Raw genomic sequence first — 21,513 nt, forward strand, 5'->3', positions numbered from 1 at the left:
AGGGTACTCCAAGTCCCAGGGCAGTCCAGCTGCTAACATCTGTGTCAGCCTGGAAAGAACCAGGCAGTCATGCTTTGTCCTCTTCTAGCATCTTCCATCCAAACACCTCTCGGCACTCAACAAACACAGTGTCAACTTCTCAATGCTCACAGGGTTGTCATCCCTCTTTCAGAGGAAGAACCTGATGCACAAAGCAAGGGTGCATTTCCCAAAGCTCCAGCCTTTTGGAACGCAAGACTCTGCCGTGGTGGGGAGGGTAATTCTGGGAGTTTTCAAGGACAAGTGCAGCTTCCCACGTCATTTATAGAAGCCTCAGTGGTTCCTCTAAATGACAGCATTGTCCAAAGAGGCTGCTTGTGAGCTGTGCCCACCCAGAACCTCCCCCACTGCGATGTGTGCTGTGGCTGTGACACCAAGGGTCAGGGTTTGTACTGGCAGTGGCCTAGATGTGCAACTCAACTCTGACTCCCATGCACATCATTAGAGCAGTGGAAGGGACCCAGACTGGTGGGAGAGTCTCCTCCACTGACTCTTGGGTGTTGATGAGAGCCCCTGTGAGTCTGATACAAATGCCCTGCTTCTCCACCGCACTGTGAGGCAGGGGCAGTGCTATGAGGTACTGGAGCTGTCCAGCCTCTAGATGTGACGGTGCTAATGGGCTTTTCCAGTGGGGAGCTCTGCTGTGCTCCCACCTTGCCCACAGGGCCGTGGGTCCCCACTCTTGGGCTCTGAAGCCTCCCTCTGAATGACCCTGATAACCTGACTAGCTGTTCCTGGGACCTGGCACTGCCCCAGTTAGCCTCGCTCCTGGCACATCCTTTGGGACCTGCCTGGGTGAAACTGAGCTGGGATGAACTGTCTGAGACCCTGAGTGCTTTGCCCACCGGTGCCCTCTGCTGAAGGCTGAGGTGCTTGTCCTCTCAGAAGAGCAGCCCTTTGTCATGCTGGGAGGAGCACCAGGATCGTAGGCATGTCCCATCCAGAAGAGCCCCTGAGCTGTGTGTGGTGGGCTCTGCAAGCAGCTTGTCTCCTTTCAGGGAAGGTCTGTAGCATGTGTTCTGCTTGCCTGCTGCACTAGGTTTGGGAGGGCAGTCAGGTCACACCACCTCATAGATGGGGGCTATCTGTGCTCGTCACCCTGACACCCCTTGTACAGGTGTAGCGGGAGGGGGAAACCTTCCACCAGGTGTGAGATGGGCTGTGCCTGAACAGGACGGTCCAGAGGCCTGGGAGGGGCATTCTGAAAGGGGCTTGGACAGCTTGGGCTCCTGGGGGTCTCAGCCACCCCTGATCCCACCTGGTGACCCTGTCTGTCACCCTGGGCAGGCAGAGTTGCCCGTGCCCCTGGGGGACAGGAGCTGACTAAAGGATGCCACATCCCCACACTGGCCACAGGGGGGTGCCCTTGCTCCATGTCCTGGCAACTGGATGGCGACAGCCAGGTAGTGGGGCAGTGGCTCGAGCCCAGGGGCTGCCTGTCCTTCATGGAAGGGAGTGGTGCTAAGGGCAGAGCCTGCAGAAGCCTCAGCTTTGGTTTGGGCCCTTGCCTACCTGGGGCAGAGGGGATCCTATTGAGCGGATAGCTTTCACAAGGCTTTGCACACCCGCAGAAATCTTCCTCCAGCACAGGCCCAGCCAAAGGCAGGGTCTTCATCAGCCTCCAAGCTCCCACCGCCGGGGGCCTCAGGGACACAGCACAGTCCACCCACAGGCTGATCCCCTGTGCACCTGTCTGCTTAGGGAGGCTTGCAGCCCCTCTATCACCAGGAAAGTCTGCTGCAAGCCCAGACCCTGAGTAAAGCCTGTGGTTTGATGCCTTCTCATGCAAGAGGCAACTTGCTCCCAGGGGAGTTTAGCTGGGAACCCCCATTGCTGATGTGTTTCTCTCTCTCTCTTGGAAGGGGCATCATTAATCCAGTGGGTGGTGCCAAGAGTGCCCGGACAGCCCCACTGCAGTGCGTCTCCATGGCAGAGGGACACACCAAGCCTGTTCTCTGCCTGGATGCCACCGATGAGCTGCTCTTCACTGGATCCAAAGGTGCGTGCCCTGGTGAGGGTGGGTGGGGGGTGCTGAGCTGTAGAGAGGCCTGTGCTGGCTGGAGAATGACTGAGTACCCACACCCTTGTGACCACCTGGGGAGGATTGGCATCCTGCTTTAAGGCCCCAAGTCCCCACTGGCTGAGCTCAAAGCCACAAAACCCCATTGATTCATAAGGAGACAGTTTTCAGTCAGCCCAGGAGAGGGCAGTCGTGCTGCATCAGCCATTGGGTAACCAGCCTCACTGTTCTTGAATAGCTGCTTGGAGGTGGCTGTAAAAAGAGTTGCTGGGCTGCAGCCCAGTCCCTGGTATTGAGGTGCCCACATTGCAGGGGGCATGAACTGTCCTTCCTCCAGTTAATTGGGACAGAGAGTGGGGCTAGATGGCCCTTGCCCCTAAGGCTGTCCTTGAGAGGTGGAGGGGCAGGCTTCTGGGCAGCAGGAATTTGCTGGATCAGGGGTTCCTTTACTGAAAGATGGCTCAGGGTCTTTGCTCTTGAGAGGGGTCTCCTAGATAGCTGCACCTGGCAGTTTTCTCCAGAGTCCATGTCTCCTTCCTCAGACCGGAGCTGCAAAATGTGGAACCTGGTGACAGGCCAGGAAATCGCCTCCTTGAAGGGCCACCCCAACAACGTGGTGTCCATCAAGTACTGCAGCCACACGGGGCTGGTGTTCACAGTGTCCACCTCCTACATCAAGGTGTGGGACATCCGGGACTCTGCCAAGTGCATCCGCACGCTCACGTATGTATCCGCCCTCCAGATTCCTGTTGTGCTTGATGCTTTTCCCTGATAGCTTTGTTAGCTATGGCACAGGTCAGGTTGCCAGCCCCTGGGGGCTTGCAGGACTGAGTCTGGGAACATGGGAACAGTTTGCCATGGGTCAGCTCCCAGAGCCTTAGCTCGCAACGTTTGCTGTTCTAGTCTCAAGTGCACTGTGCAGTTCCTCTGTATGGCTTCAACCAGGTGTTGACCCAGTAGTTCTTCTGCAGGCTTCAACCTGGCTTCCTCCTGGCAGTTCTGTCCCATTCCCAGCCAGTCATCGACTTTCTCAGCCCTCCCATCACCCCCTTATCCCCTTCATGCCCCACCTAGGCCAGTGTGAAATTCCTTGGGCTGGGAATCTTTTCCAACACAGGAGCAGGGGCAACATCACTTCATCCCCTTGGTGGCAGGTGTTTCCCCTTGCTGTGACAATGCTACAAGTCTTTTGAGGGCAGTGTGGAGCTGAGGACTGGCTTCCTCATTACCTCCATGAGGAGGCTGATGTCCAGGGAGGGGGGCAGGCCCTGGTGGCACCATTCTGTAAGATGCTATTGGAAAACGATGGCCAAGCTGGGACCAGGGGCTGCTTTCAGCTGTCTCCTAGGGGCACAGTGGAGCTGATCTCCAATCCAGGGCAGAGTACACCCCTTCCCACCCTTGCCCCATGAAAGCCTCTGCTCTTGCGCTCACATGTCTATTCCTCTGCACCATAGATCTTCGGGCCAGGTGATCTCTGGAGATGCCTGTGCCAGTACCACCACTCGTACCATCACCAGCGTACAGGGGGAACACCAAATCAACCAGATCGCACTCAACCCCACCGGCACCATGCTCTATGCAGCCACAGGCAACTCTGTCCGCATTTGGGAGCTGAGCAGGTCAGGCCTGGGCTGGAGTTTGGATGCATACAAGGGGTGTAATACCTCTGGGGGACTTGAATGCTGGGGTCATGTGAATAGAGGGGCCCTAGAGCCAAGAGGAAGGAGAGGGCTGGAGCGTGCGCTCATGCTGCAGGCAGGCCCTACCTAAGGGAGCTAGCAGCTGTGACTGGCACCAAGGGAGCTGCTGCAGTAGCCCAAACGAGCACTTGGAGTAGTTTTACCCTGCTCATGTTGGGGATTTGTGACTGGCCCCAGAAAAGATTGGCTTAGATCTCCAGTCAGTGCCACAGAAAAAGTGCAGGTGCACATTGCTCTGCATCGCCCTGTGCCTTCCTATTAGCACCCTTCAATGGAAGGCAGCTCACTGAGCCCCTCCGAGTCTTGCTTGAGCCCAGTTCCTGCTGCTACAGGCTCTGGCCAGGCCGAGGCTTCCTGCTTCTCTCAAGGGACTTGCAAGACGGAGGGAGTCCTCCTGCTCAGGACCCTGGTTCTGAGATGGCAGTTTCCTGTGGCTATGTCAGGGAGAAAAGGGGGCCTAGGGACCCGCTGAGGAGACTTCACAAGCAAGTACCATCCACAGTGAGGCACGTGCTGTTGTTTGTAGATTGCAGCCTATCGGGAAGCTGACCGGGCACATTGGGCCCGTGATGTGTCTCACGGTGAATCAGACTGCAAGCAACCATGACTTGGTCGTCACTGGATCCAAAGACCACTATGTCAAGGTACCCCCATGCCCTCTTACTCTTCAGCAGCTATAGATGCCTTTGTGCCTGGTCTCTGCTACTCATGGGAGTGTTCCCTTTTTAGTGTCTGGGAGTGCCAGGCTTGTGGCATCCTAGAACAGCAGGGCTGGAAAGACCCTTGGGAAATCGTCTAGTTCACACCCTGCTTCAGGCAGGATTATCACTGTCTAATCCCTCCTGTAGAAGGTCAGCTCCCTCCTGAGTCGGGGGCTTGCTGCACTTCAGGACCTGGCTTGGCAGAGGTGTTGGTGACTCAGGTCTGAGCTCTTCTGGAAATCCCAGCTAGGGCCTGGGAAAAATGCCCTAACCCCCTTAGGAGGTGTGGGCTGCATCATCCAGAATCTGACAGTGCCCTGTCCCCATCCCAGAGAGCTGTCCTTGCTGAGTCTTGCTCTGCAGAGGGAACCTGCTCCAGCAGGGCCTGTGCAATTGTTCTGAAGCGTTGGATCAAGCGTAGTGCTTGTTCTGAACCTGGCAGGAGAAATACCATATATTTGTGTCCATGAAGGCAGTTTTCCTAAAGTGCACCTGGGGAGAACTGCTCTTCTGGGGCATGATTCAGTACCCACCAAGGTGTAGCGACTTTAAACCCACTTTATGGAAATGGGAGTCTCCTCCCTTGCTTGCATCGAGGGCCTTATGGTTAACGGCAAGCAAAACTCGGGGGCATCTGAACCCCAAGCCTCCAGGCTTGGGCTTGCATGTAGGACGCCTGCCAAAGGATTTGGAAACATCTGAAGCCCCAGGTATGGGTGGAGAATGTTTGCTGGTAGTAGGGCCACTTATGGCTCTGGACTGCCTCGTGGATTTGGACTTTGATTTGGCTATTTTAGCTTGGAACGCGCATAAATTTAATAATGAAAAAATTGTTCTGAAGAACTTCTGGGATCCCAAAAGCCCAAAGCCTGAAGATCTGCAGTCTCTCACACTCATATAATGAGGCTGGTGCTGGATAGCCTGGGACTGTCTGTGCCTGGCCCAGACAAGGCAGCATAGTCTCCCTGTTCGTGCACTTTGCTGATCTGCCTCAAACTGGAAAGGTAAAATAGGCCTCTTGTTGCTCATACAGCCCCTGGCCTCTCTGCCACATATTCCAGCAAGGAGGCAACTTCATTTTTTGGAACCTGGACACCTGCTGACTAGGAGCAGAGACCCCACAGGGACCCCACTCAGCTAAGGGATGTCGGGGCTTTCAGTTACAGCTGAGCACACTAGGCTCCAAAGCAGTCCCTAGGTGACAAGCCCACTCCCTCCCATCCCCTTTTTACCCATGGCCCTCTCCCCACAGATCCAGAGGTCCCTGGCTGGGCATCCACCTGTGTGGCTCTTGGTGTCAGTCTCCCAGCTCTTGACCTCCCTGGTGGCTGAAAGTATAAGAGAGGCTGAGCTCTTTCCCCAGGACTGAGCCAGGCTCTCACAGCTATCTGTGCCCTGCAGGTGTTTGAGATTGCGGAAGGCATGGTAGGTAACATCGGCCCTACTCATAACTTTGAGCCTCCCCACTACGACGGCATCGAATGTCTAGCCATCCAGGGAGATGTCCTCTTCAGCGGCTCCAGAGACAACGGGATAAAGAAATGGGACTTGGAGCAGCAGGAGCTCACCCAGGTATGGAGGGGAGTGAGCAGGGCCCTGATGACAAGTGCCTTGCAGGAGAGACATGCACTTAAACCAGAAGGTTGCAAAGCACTGTCTTGAAGCAGGGGGAGGGGCTTTGAGTGAGGTGGATGCAGATGGCATCTCCACCCCTTCCTCCTATCTGCAAGTGGTAGGGAGCAGGGGGAGGAAGAAGGTGGAGGCAGATGAGTCCCAGGGGAGTGTTGCCAAGGCTCAGGCACAAGGTAAGGCTGCACCACAGAAGCTACCCACGGGATCCTGCTTGGACCCATGTGCACTGACCTGTGCTGTGTGCCCTACTGGCGGGTGATTTGTCCATCTCTTCTCAGGTTCCAGCTGCTCTGGGCATTTAGAAATTTGCTTTTTGAGGTGGACAATTCATGCGCATGTCTGTGCTGGATCTCAGGGTCCTATGTACTGCAAACCTGTGTCTTGTTGGGCACCTAGTTGGGACCTCCAGAGTTTATGCTGTAGCTCATCCCAGAGAGGCAGCATGACCTGCTGGCTGGAGTGGGGCAGTAGTGGTCAGGAGGCTTGGGACCTGTATTTCCATTCTCTCCCACTGACTCTCCTTTTTTGGGGGTGCCTCAGTGCCTGTGGATCTCACTCCATCAGATACCCTGGGGGCAGATGTTGAGAGGTGCAGAGCACCTGAGTGGCTGATAGGTGTCAGTGGGAGCTCAGTACTCAGCACTTCTGAAAATCAGATGGGAGGTGTGTCGCCAAAATGGAGATACTGAACTCAGTAGCTGCTTGCTGCTGTGACTTGGGTGGGTCCCGCTGCCCTCCCATGCGACATCTCATTGAGTTCTGAGGAGGGGTGAGTGGATTATGTCTGCAAAGAGCCTGCAGATCATAGAAAAGTATTGCTGGAAGGGACCTCTGTGATGGCAAACCCTAACACATTCAACTGTGTTGCTGGGAGCATTATTCTTCTCCACGTGCTGAGCTGCTCTCACATAGTCCTATTGAGGGGTATCCTGAGCCCAGAGTCTTGGATTCAGTCAGCCTTCTGCCTCTTGGTTCAAAGCTGGGCCCAGCATAAGAACTCCAGTCTCAGAGTTCAACCCTGTCTAGAATTTGGGGGTATTTGGATCAGCCCATTGTGCAGATGCGAGCCAGTTGCAAAATCTGGATCATAGGTTAGATGATAGAAGGACAAGGCAGGCCATGTGCAGTGGGTGCACTGAGTAGATCCATCCTCTCTTTGTCCCTGTGAAATCCCAACAGCAAATCCCGAATGCACACAAGGACTGGGTTTGTGCCCTGGCTTTTGTCCCTGGCCGCCCCATGCTGCTGAGTGCCTGCCGCGGAGGCCTGGTGAAGGTCTGGAACGTGGATAACTTCACGCCTGTTGGGGAGATCAAGGGACACGACAGCCCCATCAATGCCATCTGCACCAACTCGAAGCACATATTTACTGCCTCCAGGTGAGTGCTGGGATGCCTGGGGTTCCTGTTCCTAATCCCTGTCCCCTCAGGAAGAGTCCTCAGCTCCAGGTGGTGTTGGGGAGGGAGGTTTGACCCCAAGCATTGCCCCAAAATTGTTCTACATCCTGTGTGACCCTCCACGTTCCCGGGCTTGGGTGGGTAGTAGGAGCAAGAGACTGGAGCAGTCCTAGAGCAGGGTTCCTGGCGATCTGGGTTTTTCAGCAGTAATTGGTGGGGCAGGCTGGCTGCAGCCTTCTGGTTTCCTTGCTCCTCCATCTCCTCTCAGACAGCATCCACCCTTCCCATGATGAGGTCTCCCTTCCCCTCACTCTAAGCACTCAGTGCTGAACTGCCCTGCCCATGGCCTGCTGATGCCACTGGCTGTTTCTTGCTGACGTGCCAGGAAGAGTCGGGCCTGATGCTGCTGCCCTGTCCCTTTCCTGCAGCAAACTGTCTTCCCCATGGCTGGGAACTGGCTCCCACTTTGGGCCTTGCTGCATCCCCCTCATGGTCTCTGCCTGGCCCTCTCCTGCCATGACCCAGTCTCCATGTGCAGCCCTGCCCTTATGAGAGATCTCCTGGCAGTCCTGCCCTGTCTTGCCCCCAGTTTTGCCAGCACCAAAACTCTGATCTCCTCTTTCCGACCATGTCCCTTTTCTCCTTCCCTTTCTCTCTCTGTCTCTCCCTGCCGCTCTCTGTGCCGCAGTGACTGCCGGGTAAAGTTATGGAATTACGTGCCTGGGCTCACCCCCTGCCTGCCACGACGCGTCCTTGCCATCAAGGGCCGTGCCACTAGCCTGCCTTGACCCGCCTGCTCTCTGGCTCTTTCCTACTCTTTGCTTGTTTGCTTTCTCTCTCTCTCTGTCGCTCGCGTCTTCTTTCTTCTTTCCTGTCCTCTCTTGCACTCTCTCCCCGCCCTGGTCTCAGCTGCTTCTTGACGGTACGAGATTGCTTGTTTGATTTTTGGTTTCCCCAATTTTATCCTGTTTTTTTACAAGAAGAGAATCTCCCCTTTGGCCCATTCCCCGCCCCTTCCCTGCTGCCCAGGTTTTACTCTCTGTTCTGCCCCTGGTGCCCACCCTTCAGAGCCAGGCTGCCTGCCTGCCCCATGGTATTGAAGGGTTGCACGCAGGCAGCCATATATGGAAGGGTCCCCCCTCCAGAAACCAAGCCTGGAGGCTCCCTGCAGGGTCACAGCTCCAGGTCACTTGCAGCTCAGTCAAGGGGCAGTAGAGCCCAGCAGCTGGCTCCAGTCTGCTGTGGGCTTGGCCAGCCAGTCTATGCCTCCTCATAGGCCACTGCTAGTCCATCAGCTCTCCATGTCCCACCATGCATGGCTGTTGCCAATGAGATGCAATAGGCTGGGCCCTGAGTTCCTGCCAAGTCCTCCAGTGGAGGTTCTCTGAGAGTCATCCTCCCCGATAGTCAGTGAAGGCCATGCCTGATCCCCATGACCTCCCCAACCCGATGATTTCCTTCCCACCTGCCAGGGAATGGCAGCCCAGAGGTCTTATGGGGACAGCACTGCTTGAGGGTGGGCTGTGGGTTGGGAATGGGCTGTGGTCTGCTGCTCTATTGCAGTTGAATGCTGTGTTGGCACTGGTGGGGCGGCTGCCGGTGACCCCACTGGGCAGTCCCCATTTCTTGCCCTCTCTCTTACCTTTGTTCCTCAGTGACTTGACAGTGAAGCTCTGGAGCAGGAGAAGGTCACTGAACAGCACAATCTAGGAGCTGCCAAGAGACAAGTCCTGGGGACTCCTGTATCCTGAGAGGGGGAAAGGTCTCAGCTTTTTCCCTGGCCATCAGGCCACTTTGTTTGCAAGGCATGGGAGTGGTCTAGGCCCCAGCTGGTAGTTCTAACCTCTTGCAGTTTCTGGGACAGAAGACATCCTGTCTGGTACTTCATGCCCTACCAGCTCCTGTGATTGGGGAGCTCTGTGTGGGGTGGTCTGTCCCTTCCTGCCTCCATGCTGGACCTTCTCAATGCATAGAGATTCCCAGTGACCACAGCTAGAGCCAGAAATTGCTTCATAACCAGCAAAGCCAAGAATCCTGATGGTATCACTTCTATCTGCTCCCTTCTGCCCACAGCTCGTTCAGCACCAGAACAAACCCCCACATATCTGTCTGCAGTAGTGAGATTTTTCCTACATGTGCAATGACATCATTTTACCTGCACCCTCCTCGCTGTCCCCTGCACCTTTTGGGGGCCTGGGCTCGCTCATAGTTTTGGGGCTAGTTTCCCTTGGAGCTATTGAAAAAAAATCTCCCTGCACACCTAATTGTCCAGCAGAGCTGGGTTCTGCTGGCTGGTACCAAAACACGGAGAGGACTTGTACAGTGCTCAGAGATGTCGCGGACTGCCCCATTGCCATGTTTGGGAGCATCCCCAGTACAGAAGTGCTACTGTGGATGGAGCTACCTCTAGGGACCACCTCCAAGCCATGTTGCTGTGCCAGGGCTCTGCAGATCTTTGGACAGCAGAACCTCTCTGTGTCTCTGAATGAAATCCAGGGGCCCTGGGTGATCAGAGACATCTGAACCTGACAACTAGACCCAAACTCCTAGCTCGTTCTGGGCACTGCCTTTATAAACAGAAAGCAGGTGGCAGGCCTGAAAAATGCCTTTCTGACACCTCCAAGGAAAAGTGCAACTAGAAGCTGTATTCACTGGTGGTCCCTTCATGCCCAGCAGAGCCTTAATTGTATAGTTAGCCAGTTCGATAGATCTTGTGCTCCTCGCTGTCTGGTTGGACATGCAGCTTGGCCACCTCTGCTCTGCACCGGTATAGCAGATGCAACCAAGGTCTATCCCAGCTGCTGCTGGAAAGGGTATTTCTACTGTTTTTATATTGGATTTCATAAGCATTTTTAATCACCCTCAGTGTTGGGGAACTTGGTAGCTTGGACAAGTGTTAGTGTTGGTGAAAGGATGAAGAGCCACGTGGTAAAGTTATTTAGGTACCTGATTTCTCTCAGCTCTTTGCATTCTCTCACTGGAGGTTTTTAGATTTGTTTGGATTCTTGCTCTCCCAAGGCATAAGTCTCAGCTCAAGAGGTCTGGGACTAAAGCAGGGCCTGAAGGATAGGGAGGAGGAAATGTTATGGTCAGGAGAGAGGTGTTTTTGCAGAGCTGGTAGGCAGGGAGTGCTCTGGACTGAAAACTGTGCAGGGCTGGTATGCTGCTGGAGAAGAGTAAGGCCTGAACAAATGGAGGGGTCTATCCAGGACATTGGGATTACCATCCAGCTAGGGTGGGGCAGGAGTTGCATGTTGTTTATCCACGCTGTTGCTTTAGCACCAGCCATTAAGTTTGCCCCAGACTTGAGCTCCATATGGGACAAATTCCATTAGGTTCCTTCACCCCCATTTTGTCCCTTCCACCATGTTTGGACTCGCGTTCATCCTGGGCATTTGCAGCTTGTTGCCAGCAGCCATCGCAGGCATGTAGTGTCCCTTAGACTTATACTCCCACAAGGAGGCATAATCCCCTTCACTGCTATCTTCTGCTACCTTTGTCTCTCCTCCCCTTCAAACAGCTGGCTACTGTGAGTCCCAGCCCCATACCGTTGAAACCTGCATTCGCCAAGGAAGTCTGCATTCAGCAGCTCAATGTATCATCCTTTTTGCTCTGCCTGAGCTCTTCTTGCAATGTAGTCGTGAAATGAGCCAAAGGAAGTCTCAGCAGATTGGCCCTTTCTTCCTCTGCTCATCTAGCATAACCCCAGATGTCACATAAGAAGCAGTTTTTTGATGCTTGCTTTAAGGATTTATTCCTGTAGATGTTTTGTGGGTTGTTGAAGCACTGATTCTTCTTCCTGTGATCCCATCAGCTATGGACTGCATGTTCTCCATTGGTAGGGGTGCCAGGACCTTCATACTTTTCTCTAAATTTGTAGGATATTTTTCTCATGGCTTCCCTCTATGTGGGAACTTGAAGGAGAGCAGCTGCGCGCCTCATGTTGCAGATTTGACCTACCTTAAAACTCTTATGAACAGGACAGGGAAATCTTCCTGAACTCTAAGCACTGGGGGGGGGTCCTAAAATATTTGTTTTGTCTTTAAAATATTCAACTGCTGCATCTTCATAGAAGGAAAATGATGACTTTGTATTGTTGAGCTCTACAAAAACATTGCTTCTTCCTTCCCCTGCTGGACAAATTAAGAAGTATCCTCAACCTCTGCATATCAGCAGGACCAAGGCTGCCTCTGCACTTTGACACATTGCTCATGCCCATTCAGTCTCTGAGCATCTTGGATGAGAAGCTCCCAGGTCTTGCCAGAATCCTGGTTGTGGTGAGATCCCAATACAAAAAAGTTGGGTCACTTTGAATCCATGTCTCCAAAACCACTCTTTGTTCCCTCAACTCCTACCGCCAGCTCAAGAAAGTGTCTCCAGTTCTGTGTTGGTGCCTGGGAAGATTTTGGTATCAGCATGGATTGCAGTTACTCACTTGTGCTCTGTTCCACCCACAAAGCTGGTGGTAATTGGAGAGAAATACATCCACGGTCTTCAGGTGGAACAGAATTAAACAGGCTGGGAATGGACAGATGGATTCTCCAAATGGTGAGAAGAGTAACAATACATGGGACCTTGTCTGAGAAGAGGATGTGATGGTGGGCCCTGACCTTTGGGCACTTCAGGAACCTCCTGCCCTGTATATGTAATAGGTGGGTGTTGGGTGGGCAGGGGCCCTGGATGTTGTCTAGTGTCTTGGACCCCATTTTCCCTCTGGTTGTCACCCCATCATTCACACCTACTCAAGCTGGATGTCAAATGGAGCTGCTCTGATAGAGGAGCATTTTATGTGCCCTTTGCCTTACCAAGTGCAGCCATCTCTAAAAGGGGATCAGATGGGAAGGGCTCCAGGCACAGGTATCTTGGGTTCTGTGGGGTTTTCCTTTAATCCTCCACGTCCTGCACCAGATCCCACTGAAAAGTCTCCCATTGACTTTAGTGGGTTCGGGCCCACACTGGATATTGCAGGAGGAAGGAAGCATCCAGCTGTGTGTTGCAGGGGCAACCTGCTGGGATTGCCAATTATTTTCCTTGCAGCCTGATCCTCAGCCATGCTGAGCACTAGGATGCATGATGTGCTGCAGGACCAAGTATTCAATGGGTGGATTGGTCTCATTCTCTCTTGGCTTAAGGGCCCCACACATCTCATGGCTTTCATCCCGCAGACCTGGGGGAGCTGGTCACAGTGCATGAATAAGACCAAGTGGCTCAAAAGAGGGACATTTTCCCGCAGGCCAGTGCAGGACCTTGGCTTGCACCCAGGCAGCTGGTATCAGCCACATGAGTACATTAAACTGTCCACACCATCAGGGTCTGCTCCCATACACTGTGCCGACCCCATTTTCTGCAGTGACTGCCAGCTCCTCCCTCTCTGCTGGAGAAGCAAAAGCAGGAAGTAATTGTGTACTGTAATGCTGTGTGCGTGTGTGTGTGTGTGCGCACCATGTGCATGCGTGTGAAAGAAATGGTTGTTTTTGTTAACCTACCTCACAGAGCTGTTTTTTTGGGGTTTTTTGTAGTTGTTGTTTATGGTTTTGAAACTTGAATTTGTCCTGGGAACGCACAGTCTTGCTGATGCATTTCTGAGCCATTGCTTGTGGCTGGGGGGGGAGCTTTAATTCCTTTATGATACTGTAGTTCAGCACATTTTGGATCTGATAAGCCAGCCCTTGTTCTACGCTGCAGGAGGAGCCACTGTTTAAATGAGCCCTTCACACAGAATCTTAGCCTTGCAACACATAGCAGACTAGCAATAGCTCTTTGGGTGCTCAAACTGAGACACTTCCTGGGCTCCTGATCTTCAGAAGGTGGGTGCTAGGCTCTCCCTGGAAATCAAAACCTTTTAAGAGTGTCTGAGGCAGAGCACTTCAGCTCATCCACAGCTTGTGAAAATCCTGACCCCGAGTCTCATGTTGCGTCTCCTGGGCTTGGTCTAAAAATGGCTCAGATGAGTGCTCTGAGGCAGTGTGGTGGGATGTGGGGGCAGGGGTCAACAGACCTCTTGGCCCAACAATGATGCTGCCTCATTCACAGACGGTTTCTGCCTGGCTTCCTCCTTCTGAAAGTGCTGACTTGGCAATCCAGAAGCAGCCTCTGCCATGGTGCAGGAGGAGGCTGTTTCAACCGAAGTCAAGGTATTGGAAAGTGAGACTCTGCATCTTGAGTGCGTGGTCCCTCTCCCCCTCTCAGTCCCTCCTTCCTTCACATTCCCATAGTCACTGCAACCACCCATGAATGGTGTTTTGTCTGGCAAAATTCAGTAAGAATATATTTGCTATTTGGCTTTGGGTAACTTTTTCCTAACAAGAGCCTGCTATGGCACTGTACCTGCCACCCCGCTAGGACCAGGAGTAAGGAGGCAGACAAGAAATCAAGTGTGTTATATGGCTCTGCTTGGTTCAGTCAGTCCCAAGCAGGAGCTGTTTCCTAGCTGCTATGCTAGTTCCCTTGTCTCCTAACGTCCTTCAGTTCAACCAAAATATCCTCCCTTACCTGGGGCAGGTGGTGAAAATTGTCAGAGCTTCATCAATGGAGCCAGAATAGGTGACCCCAGCTGAAGACCTGCTACCTGGGCCTCACTGCAAGGTTCACAAGCCTCTCATGAAAAGAGCAGGTCTAGGAGTGTCATGAAGCTTTGCAAAGGGAGTAAGGGCAGCTTCATGCCACACAGCCAGTTCAGAGGAATGGGACTTCCCCAACCTTGCATGCTGCACCTTCTGGAGGTGGCTTTTGGAGCCGGTCACCTCATTGCCTCCAACACCAGCTCCAGGCTGCTAGATTTGATCCTGCTTCCAGACTAGAGGGGGAAGCAGAGCACAAATGCAGTTGCCCTAAGGTTAAAAATGAGCATTTGGGAGGAAGGACAGGCCAAAATAAGTGTTTCCATGCAGACTCATCAAAGGACAATGACTGACAGCAAAGGCAAGCCTTCAGGGGAAGGAAAAGAAATGGAAAGGTTGGCATGTACAGCAGACTCACAGAATGGGTGATCTGGGACAATCTATATGTAGATCTGCATCTATATAGGGGAAGCAGGTAACAAGCCTGGGACATCGTACAGCCATGAGATTTCCTCTGCTGGTGCCAGGGCCATCTTTAGCCCTGCACCTTGCAGACTTAGAGAACACAGTGTGACTTGTACCCACTCCCAGCCATCTTGTGATGTGATATATGCAGGGAGCAGTTTCCCAGGACCCAATCATGACTTTGCTGTCTGCCTTAACTGCATGCAAGTTGGACAAACCCAGAGAGGTGATGAGCCTCAGGGTCTGGGGCACACTCCTGCTTGCTCTTGTAACTCATACTTGTCCTTATTGCTTCTGAGTCTCTTTACTTCACTCTTCCTGGACCTGCTCTTTCATCTGAAGCCATCCAAGTACAGAATTGAAGAGAGTGTTGGCTTCCTTCATCTCCTCCCTGCGGACTGAAGTTTTGCAGCATGTTTGATTATGGGGTGGTTGAGTGCTGGGAGCTGCACCAAGCCCTGCTTGTGGCTGGCACGGATGGTTACATGAAGAGCAGGTGGCAGGGACCGCTGCATCTCCCCCTTCTTTCTCAGCACAGGCTATTGTGCTGTCCTGGAGCTGGGACTTGCTCCATCCCTCCCAGGTGCACTGGAGGGGAAAGGATCCCTTCCCCATGGCTCTACATCAAGCACAATGGAGCCAGGGCATGAGCCCTGCCCTTCTAATCCATGGTGTTATGGCACAAGGTCTTGCTCAGGAGCAGTCTTCTGGTCTTGACTAGCTTTGGGAGGAGTCAGGGCCTTTGACTTGGATCCAGGGGGGTCTCTGCCCCATGACTCCTCCCATGGGATTTTAGAGCACAGCAGCAACCCCCCTTCCCTGTGGATGTTCTCTGACCCTGGCATCAAGCAGTGCCATGAACAGGGGCCAGGGGACTCCTCTGGGAAGTGCTTGGCATCAGGGAGCCGAACTAGTACCTTCATGTTGAAGGTGGTATCTTGGAAGTCTTCAATGTGGCCAGCACTGCTCATCTCCCAGGACTCTGCTTTCCTCCTCATTTTACCGGGTGGAGAAGCGCTGTCCTGCCTCTGTGTATGCTGCCTCCATTCCTGGTGTGCCTCATGCTGGGCAGTGATCCAGGACCAACCCCCTGAAAGCACAAGATTCAGATTGTTTGAACAGGTGACCTGACTCCCAGGCTGCATCTTCTCATCTCCTTCCCCCTATCCACTCTCTTACTGCCCATTTATTTCATCCTCTGAATGCTCCTCACCACTGTTTCTCTCTTGGGAAAACTGGGTTTGGAGGCCCAGGCGTGGTGGAGGAATGAACTTCATCACTGGCCCTTGGCCAGTACCAAGCTGAGAAACCATCCTGAGTCGGTCTGACCCCAGGGAAGGTTCTGTCCCAGCAGGCCACTCCGTGAAGTTCTGCCAGTGACTTCCTTTAGTTTTCCACTCTGGAGGTCCAGCGGGCTTTGCAGGCCAGCTTGGTCTCCAACCTGGAGATTTGTTCACCTCACACTACAGCACTGCTTGATGTTGAGATCTTGGTGATAGGATAACCCTGCTGCTGCCTGGCATTTCATGTGTGGGCTGGAAGCCCTTTTAAGTAGCCCCACACACAGCCCTAGACACCGAAGACAGAACAGGCTCAGCAACAGGAGACTGACTCCCCCCATCGCCCTGTCTCAACTGTATAAATGTTGCCAATAGCAGGTGCCTTTTCTGGCCCTGAGGTGTTTTTATAGAGGCCAGCCCTTGCTCAAATTTTCATTTCTTGGGGTTGTAAGACCCTGCGGATCCATCTGTGTGTTAAGCATAGCACAAGGTATGTGTATATATTTTATACTGTAAGGTATTCCTGTAAATAGGGTAAGGTATTGAAGCCTCATGATGTACATGGTTTTCCAATGGACGTGTTTGTTCCTTGCCTTTGTCTTCATAAATAAAATGCATCAAATGGAAATGGAGGAGTAGGGCTGCTCTTTCCTTTTTTTTTTCCAGGGGGGGAAGTCATTGATGCTATGAACACGTACAGCATGAATGAGAGGAAGGGGCAGATGGAGACAAAGCAGTCCTTTCAGTACAGGGAGCACGTTCCAGGATAAAGTGTGCTGTGTCCAGCATGGCTAGAGTGGAAGGAGCCCTGCACAAGGGTGAAGCTGTCCTTGCTCTGCTAGCACCCAGCTGGCCCCAGCAGGAGGTTTTACTCTCTCCCAGATTTGCTTGGCAGGCAGTGGACAATGCCTGGAGGTAGCACTCAGCTGGCATCAGAAATGGGAGTCAAGGTAGCTAAGTTTGTCCAGATCCAAGCATTTATTTTGCAGTTAAGCAAAGAGCAGTGGTGTGTTCTCAATGCTGGGAGCGTGCCTGTGCTCTCCCCAGCCCAGATCTCTGAAGAAATGCAGTGCCCTCCAAAAAGCTCATACCCCTGGGGAGCTTTGAGGGAAGGCTGTGCCTAAGCCATGAGGGGACAGCCTGAGCTCAGGTGTCATCCCACAGATGAGGCAACTACAGGGTAAGGTCACAGCTCTTAGGGGTGGGGGGTGGCAGGGGAAGGACCTATGCTTTGGCTTCTGCCTGATGTCCTGCAAGTCTGATGCTGGCTCCGCTGAGGCGTGTTGAGCAGAGGGATTAACCAGACCCGTGATAGCGCACGGGCCTGACCACAGGGGAAAGCCACGCAGCGAGGGCATACCTGGGCCTGAAGTCCATTGTCCCAGGTGTGCACCAGGAGTGGGGGTGAGGCCAGAAATATGCCCAGGATTGGGCCCCATTTATGCAAGACTGCTTTGTTTTCAGGCCTCTGTGGAGATGGGGAGGGAAGTGTGGGTGGGTTTTAGTGGGTTTCCCATGAAGTCAGCATGTCAGTGGAGCCAGGAAAAGGGCATTTACCTTTCACCATCTTGTATATCGCTGCAAAGTGAAAGAGAACAAGAAGGAATGCAGAGCCCCACAAATTCCCTGGCCCCATCCCCACCAAGGGGTCTTTCTTTGCCAGACAGTACAAAGGCTGGGAGCGATTTGAACTCCAGGCCTTAAGGACAGAGGTAAACGCAGAACTAAATGGGAATGTGCTTGGGTTGTCCACGCCAGGCCTGCCTGTGTGGGCCTGTGCTCTCTCCAGCACAGACCCCTGAAGAAGTACCATGTTGCCCCAGATGCTCACACCCTTGGTGGGCTCTAGGGAAAGGCTTTAAGCCTTGGAAGCAGAGACTGCAGGGTCACTCCTAGTGCCAGCTCTCAGAAGTGGGTGCTGGGCACAGGACCTCTACCCTCTTCAGGGGAGCTAGAGAGCCATGGGGTATCACACAGTCCAGGGGAGAGCAGTGGAGACCTGTGGGACAGATGTCTGGCTCTGAGCACTGTGGGGAGCTCCTTTGCATCTCTTCTTTGGAGACTTGGCCCTGTCTTGTTGCACCTGGGCTACAGGTAGAGCAGGCTGGATCCATACCACCCCGTAGCAGGATAAGAAGCCGAGTGTCATCTCTGACAGCCGGCAGCTGGCACCTCAAGAAGAGTGACACACACCGGTTCCTCCCAGCAGTGGGATCTGTCAGCAGGGACTGGGCAGCAGGGACAGCTGTCTTATTATTTTAGGCTGCTGCCCGCTGTTGCCTCTAGGCAGCTCGAGGCAGGTGGTGTGGCTATGCAAGGCGGTGTGCTAGGAGTGTCAAAGGGGTGGGTGCGGACATGTGCAGCCAGTGAGCCTGACCGCAGCAGCACACAGCTGGGGTCACCCACAGCTACAATGGGAAGGACCTGCTGTCTGGGATGGGCACTGCCAGGCCTGGGGGCTGCAAACCAGCAGTATGCAGTGCTACCAGCCTCCATGCTACAGACCTGAGGCAGTTGCTCTGTGTGACCTGGGCCCTGCAGCTCTACCTCGGTGCTTGGTACCTACCCACTTGGAGATGAGGAAATCAGAAACACGCCCTCCTAAGGCCTGTCTTTACCTAGAGCTCCAGCCATTTGTCTGCTGCTGAGCCTCCAGTACCATCTGGGCACTAGCCACCTCCAGGCCAGGTTCCTGCGGTCCCCTGCCCTCCCTCAAGGAGCCTCACCGAGCAGATTGGGACTGGCCAGCCTTGACCTGGGCTTATGCTTTGCCCCTGCTGAAGGAGAGAGTCTGTATCATCTGGGACCTGGTTCCCCAGCAGACACCCCCTGCCACCCACCCAGCACTGAGCGGGATGCCAAACAGGACTTCTTGCTGCCAGCGACTGGACTGGTGCATGCTATTCCCTCCGTCCCTGTGCTACTGGCCCCATGGAGGGCTCTGGGCCTGGCCCCTGCTTTGATCATGGCAGTCGTTGCCACTGTCTCTCTTCCTGCCAAAATGCCACTAGTACTGGGAGGGTGGATTTATATATAATGAGATGTTTTACAGCCTGTCTCCCTTGGCAGGCCGCACACTGCCATGGGGAGTAGCACCAAACAGTGGAGCTGTGTTCCCCCAGAGCAGAGGGCATGGGGCAGCCAGTCCCTCAGGGCTGGCCTTGCACTCTCCAGCCTGTTCACATATAACACAGGAGTAGCTTCATGCCAGAGAGCAGGGGGGACTACTCCCTGTCTCCCCCACTTCTCACAGGGCAGCCCCCTCTGCAAGCTCCAATACTCATGACCTGGGGAGGTTCCTTCTCCTGCCCTTGCTGCCTCAGGTTTTGCCACTTCTGTGTGCTGCTCTACACTGAGCCAGCCTCAGCCTTCCCCAGGGCCAGCCCTGCTGCTGCAGCCTGGGATGCCTCTTGGCAGGCACCAGGTCAACCCCATGCATTTATTTCTGTGGCAGATTAACCTGTATTCCAGGAACCAGGCAAACGCCATGCGTTGCTATGGTGGATTGACCTGTAATCTGGATTGCAATTTAGTTGACTCCTGAGAACATCTCTTTTGAATTATTCATGTCTGAAGTCCTAGGTGGCCCATCCAGCCTGGTGTGACAGAATCCACTGACAACTGTCATGAACAATTGTGAGCCATGATGATGACTGCACGGTTGCTCTAATCATCATTAAAAGATTTAACCCGCTGTAGGATAGTGCAGGAAAGACAGCTGCGGAGGCCACATGACCTTAACCACAGCCAACCAAATGACCATCGGTGCTTAGCACCCACAAAAAGCCAGGCAGCATCAGGCCACAGCTTGGACATATGGGCACTCCACTTGCATGTTTGGAAACAGAATAAATGTACACTGGGCTTGACCTCGCCTCACTTATGTGAGCTATCTAGGGTTTGAGAGTTGGTCCCTGCTGGGCAGTCCCAAACCACAGCTAGGGTTTGCCAGCATCATAAGTGACATGTAGTGGGGGCACATGCCCCCCCCCACCCCAAGACTGGCCAAAGCCACTGCTGGCTTCTGGGGACAGTTGCTGCCCCCCCGCCAACGTAGCCACCGGCAGCTGCAGGTGGTCCCCACTCACCGTCCACTGCTCGCTACCCTCCACCCCCTGCCAATGACACCGCTGGTGGCAGCTGTGAGTAGTCTCGCTCACCACTGCTGGCACCGCAAGCGGTGGCTGCAGGTGGTCCCCGCTCACCATCATAGTGCCCCCCTAGTCGTGGGAGGCACCAGTCATTCACGGCCAACTTTATACCATGAGGGCGGTGATCATTATTTGCCAAGAGCGGAAGAGAAGCACATGGTTAAAACCTGCGTTACTGATGCACAACACGGGCAACAGCTGAACAGGTTCACCTGGGGGCCACCTTAATACTGCATTCAACGGTTATGGCCAGCAACCAAGGCTGACCTGGTAAGTTTGAGTTGTGCTGCTGTAGCTGCTGCCACAGCTAGTGAGGCACGCGAGAGGGCTGGGAGGTTGCATCCCCAGCTGGCCACACCAAGCCCTGGTTTAATACCCACCCCTGGCTACCAGAGGGAACGGGTCAATCCCCCAGTGACCTGTAACCATGACTGCCACCCCTCAGGAGATGCCCTCTGAGGGAGTCAGTCAGTCCCCTATTCCCCTGAGCTTCATTGCATTTCTTCACTTCAATACTCACTGCTCTTCCACCCCAAGCATTTCCCTGGGGCAGAAGGGCCAGCAGGGCTCTCCAAGCTGAATAGTTTTGGCTTTTGTCTCAGGGGAGCCTGGCCCAGGTACAACCCCTTGATTAACTAATGATAATGGGAGGTGGGCCCCAGCCCCATTCATTTCAATGCCCTGCCCTTTCCCTCCCCTGCTCCGCTGCCTGATGGCGCTGACTACCAGGCTGCAGACTTTCTTTCTTTCCCCTGGCTCTTCGCCTTCTTTTCCATGGTGGCCCTGACCTGGCGATTGCCTTCCTGCCCACTGGTCTCCTCTTCAGACCCATCCACCAGTGAAAGGAGGCGTGGGCTGCATAAAAATGGCTCTGAGTGAACTCCAGACCTACCACCAGAAATTGGTAGTGGAGGACGGAGAGGACGCGGCCAGTGTCACCTGGCACAGCGACACGTGGCACAGGATCATCCAATGTCCCTTACGCAGAGTGGCAGCAAAGACGAGGAACAAGCAGAACAGAGGCCAGTGACCGCAGCGGCGGGTCCTCCAGCGGGAGCGAGGACGACGGAGAGGACGCTTGAGCTGAGCGTGTCACCCTGCAAGCGGGGCAGGGGTGGAAAGGACATGTGGCCTGGTCTGAGGGACCAGGATGGACTTAATAGTTTCGGGCGTGTTACCTGCGATGCAGATATTGTAACGGGCCCGGGTGGCCGGCCGCCTTTGTGCGGGTGCGCGGGTGTGGTTTTTTGGTAACGGGTGAAGGTTTGTCTTACTAGGAATGTGTATATATACGTCTCTATATATTCAAATATATAGAGCCATATTTATATAGTTACATTATGTGCGTTAATTTTTTAACCCAAAATCTCTACCAGCAACACCTCTTTTTCGATGCCACCAGGCAGGGCGGCGCGGCGGCGGCGGGAGCAGGCTCCAGGCAGGGCGGCTTCACGGCAGCAGGGGGAAAAAACACTCGCGGGAAAAAACACTCGGGGGAGAAGGCGCCCCTAAGAAAACCGCGGGGCACCAGGTCAACCCGCCGGGCAGGCCGCGGCAGTCAGGCG

The 21,513-nt window shown here is 53.9% G+C and overlaps 1 protein-coding gene across 1 annotated transcript in view; it reads left to right on the forward strand.

The window, feature by feature from the left end:
* Positions 1–16,425, forward strand: part of KIF21B (kinesin family member 21B) — a 100,575-nt gene extending 84,150 nt beyond the window's left edge. Inside the window, 9 exon segments of the mRNA XM_019513724.1 lie at positions 1,902–2,038; positions 2,602–2,782; positions 3,517–3,681; positions 4,289–4,406; positions 5,865–6,035; positions 7,275–7,474; positions 8,181–8,271; positions 8,273–8,414; positions 9,148–16,425. Of these exon segments, the coding sequence (XP_019369269.1) occupies positions 1,902–2,038; positions 2,602–2,782; positions 3,517–3,681; positions 4,289–4,406; positions 5,865–6,035; positions 7,275–7,474; positions 8,181–8,271; positions 8,273–8,414; positions 9,148–9,155 (1,213 nt within the window). The 3' untranslated portion in view covers positions 9,156–16,425.
* Positions 16,426–21,513: the final 5,088 nt, after the last annotated feature.

The sequence above is a fragment of the Gavialis gangeticus genome, unplaced genomic scaffold (assembly GCF_001723915.1).
Source record: "Gavialis gangeticus isolate Ggan-Ray unplaced genomic scaffold, GavGan_comp1, whole genome shotgun sequence".
In the NCBI taxonomy this organism is placed as follows: domain Eukaryota; kingdom Metazoa; phylum Chordata; order Crocodylia; family Gavialidae; genus Gavialis; species Gavialis gangeticus.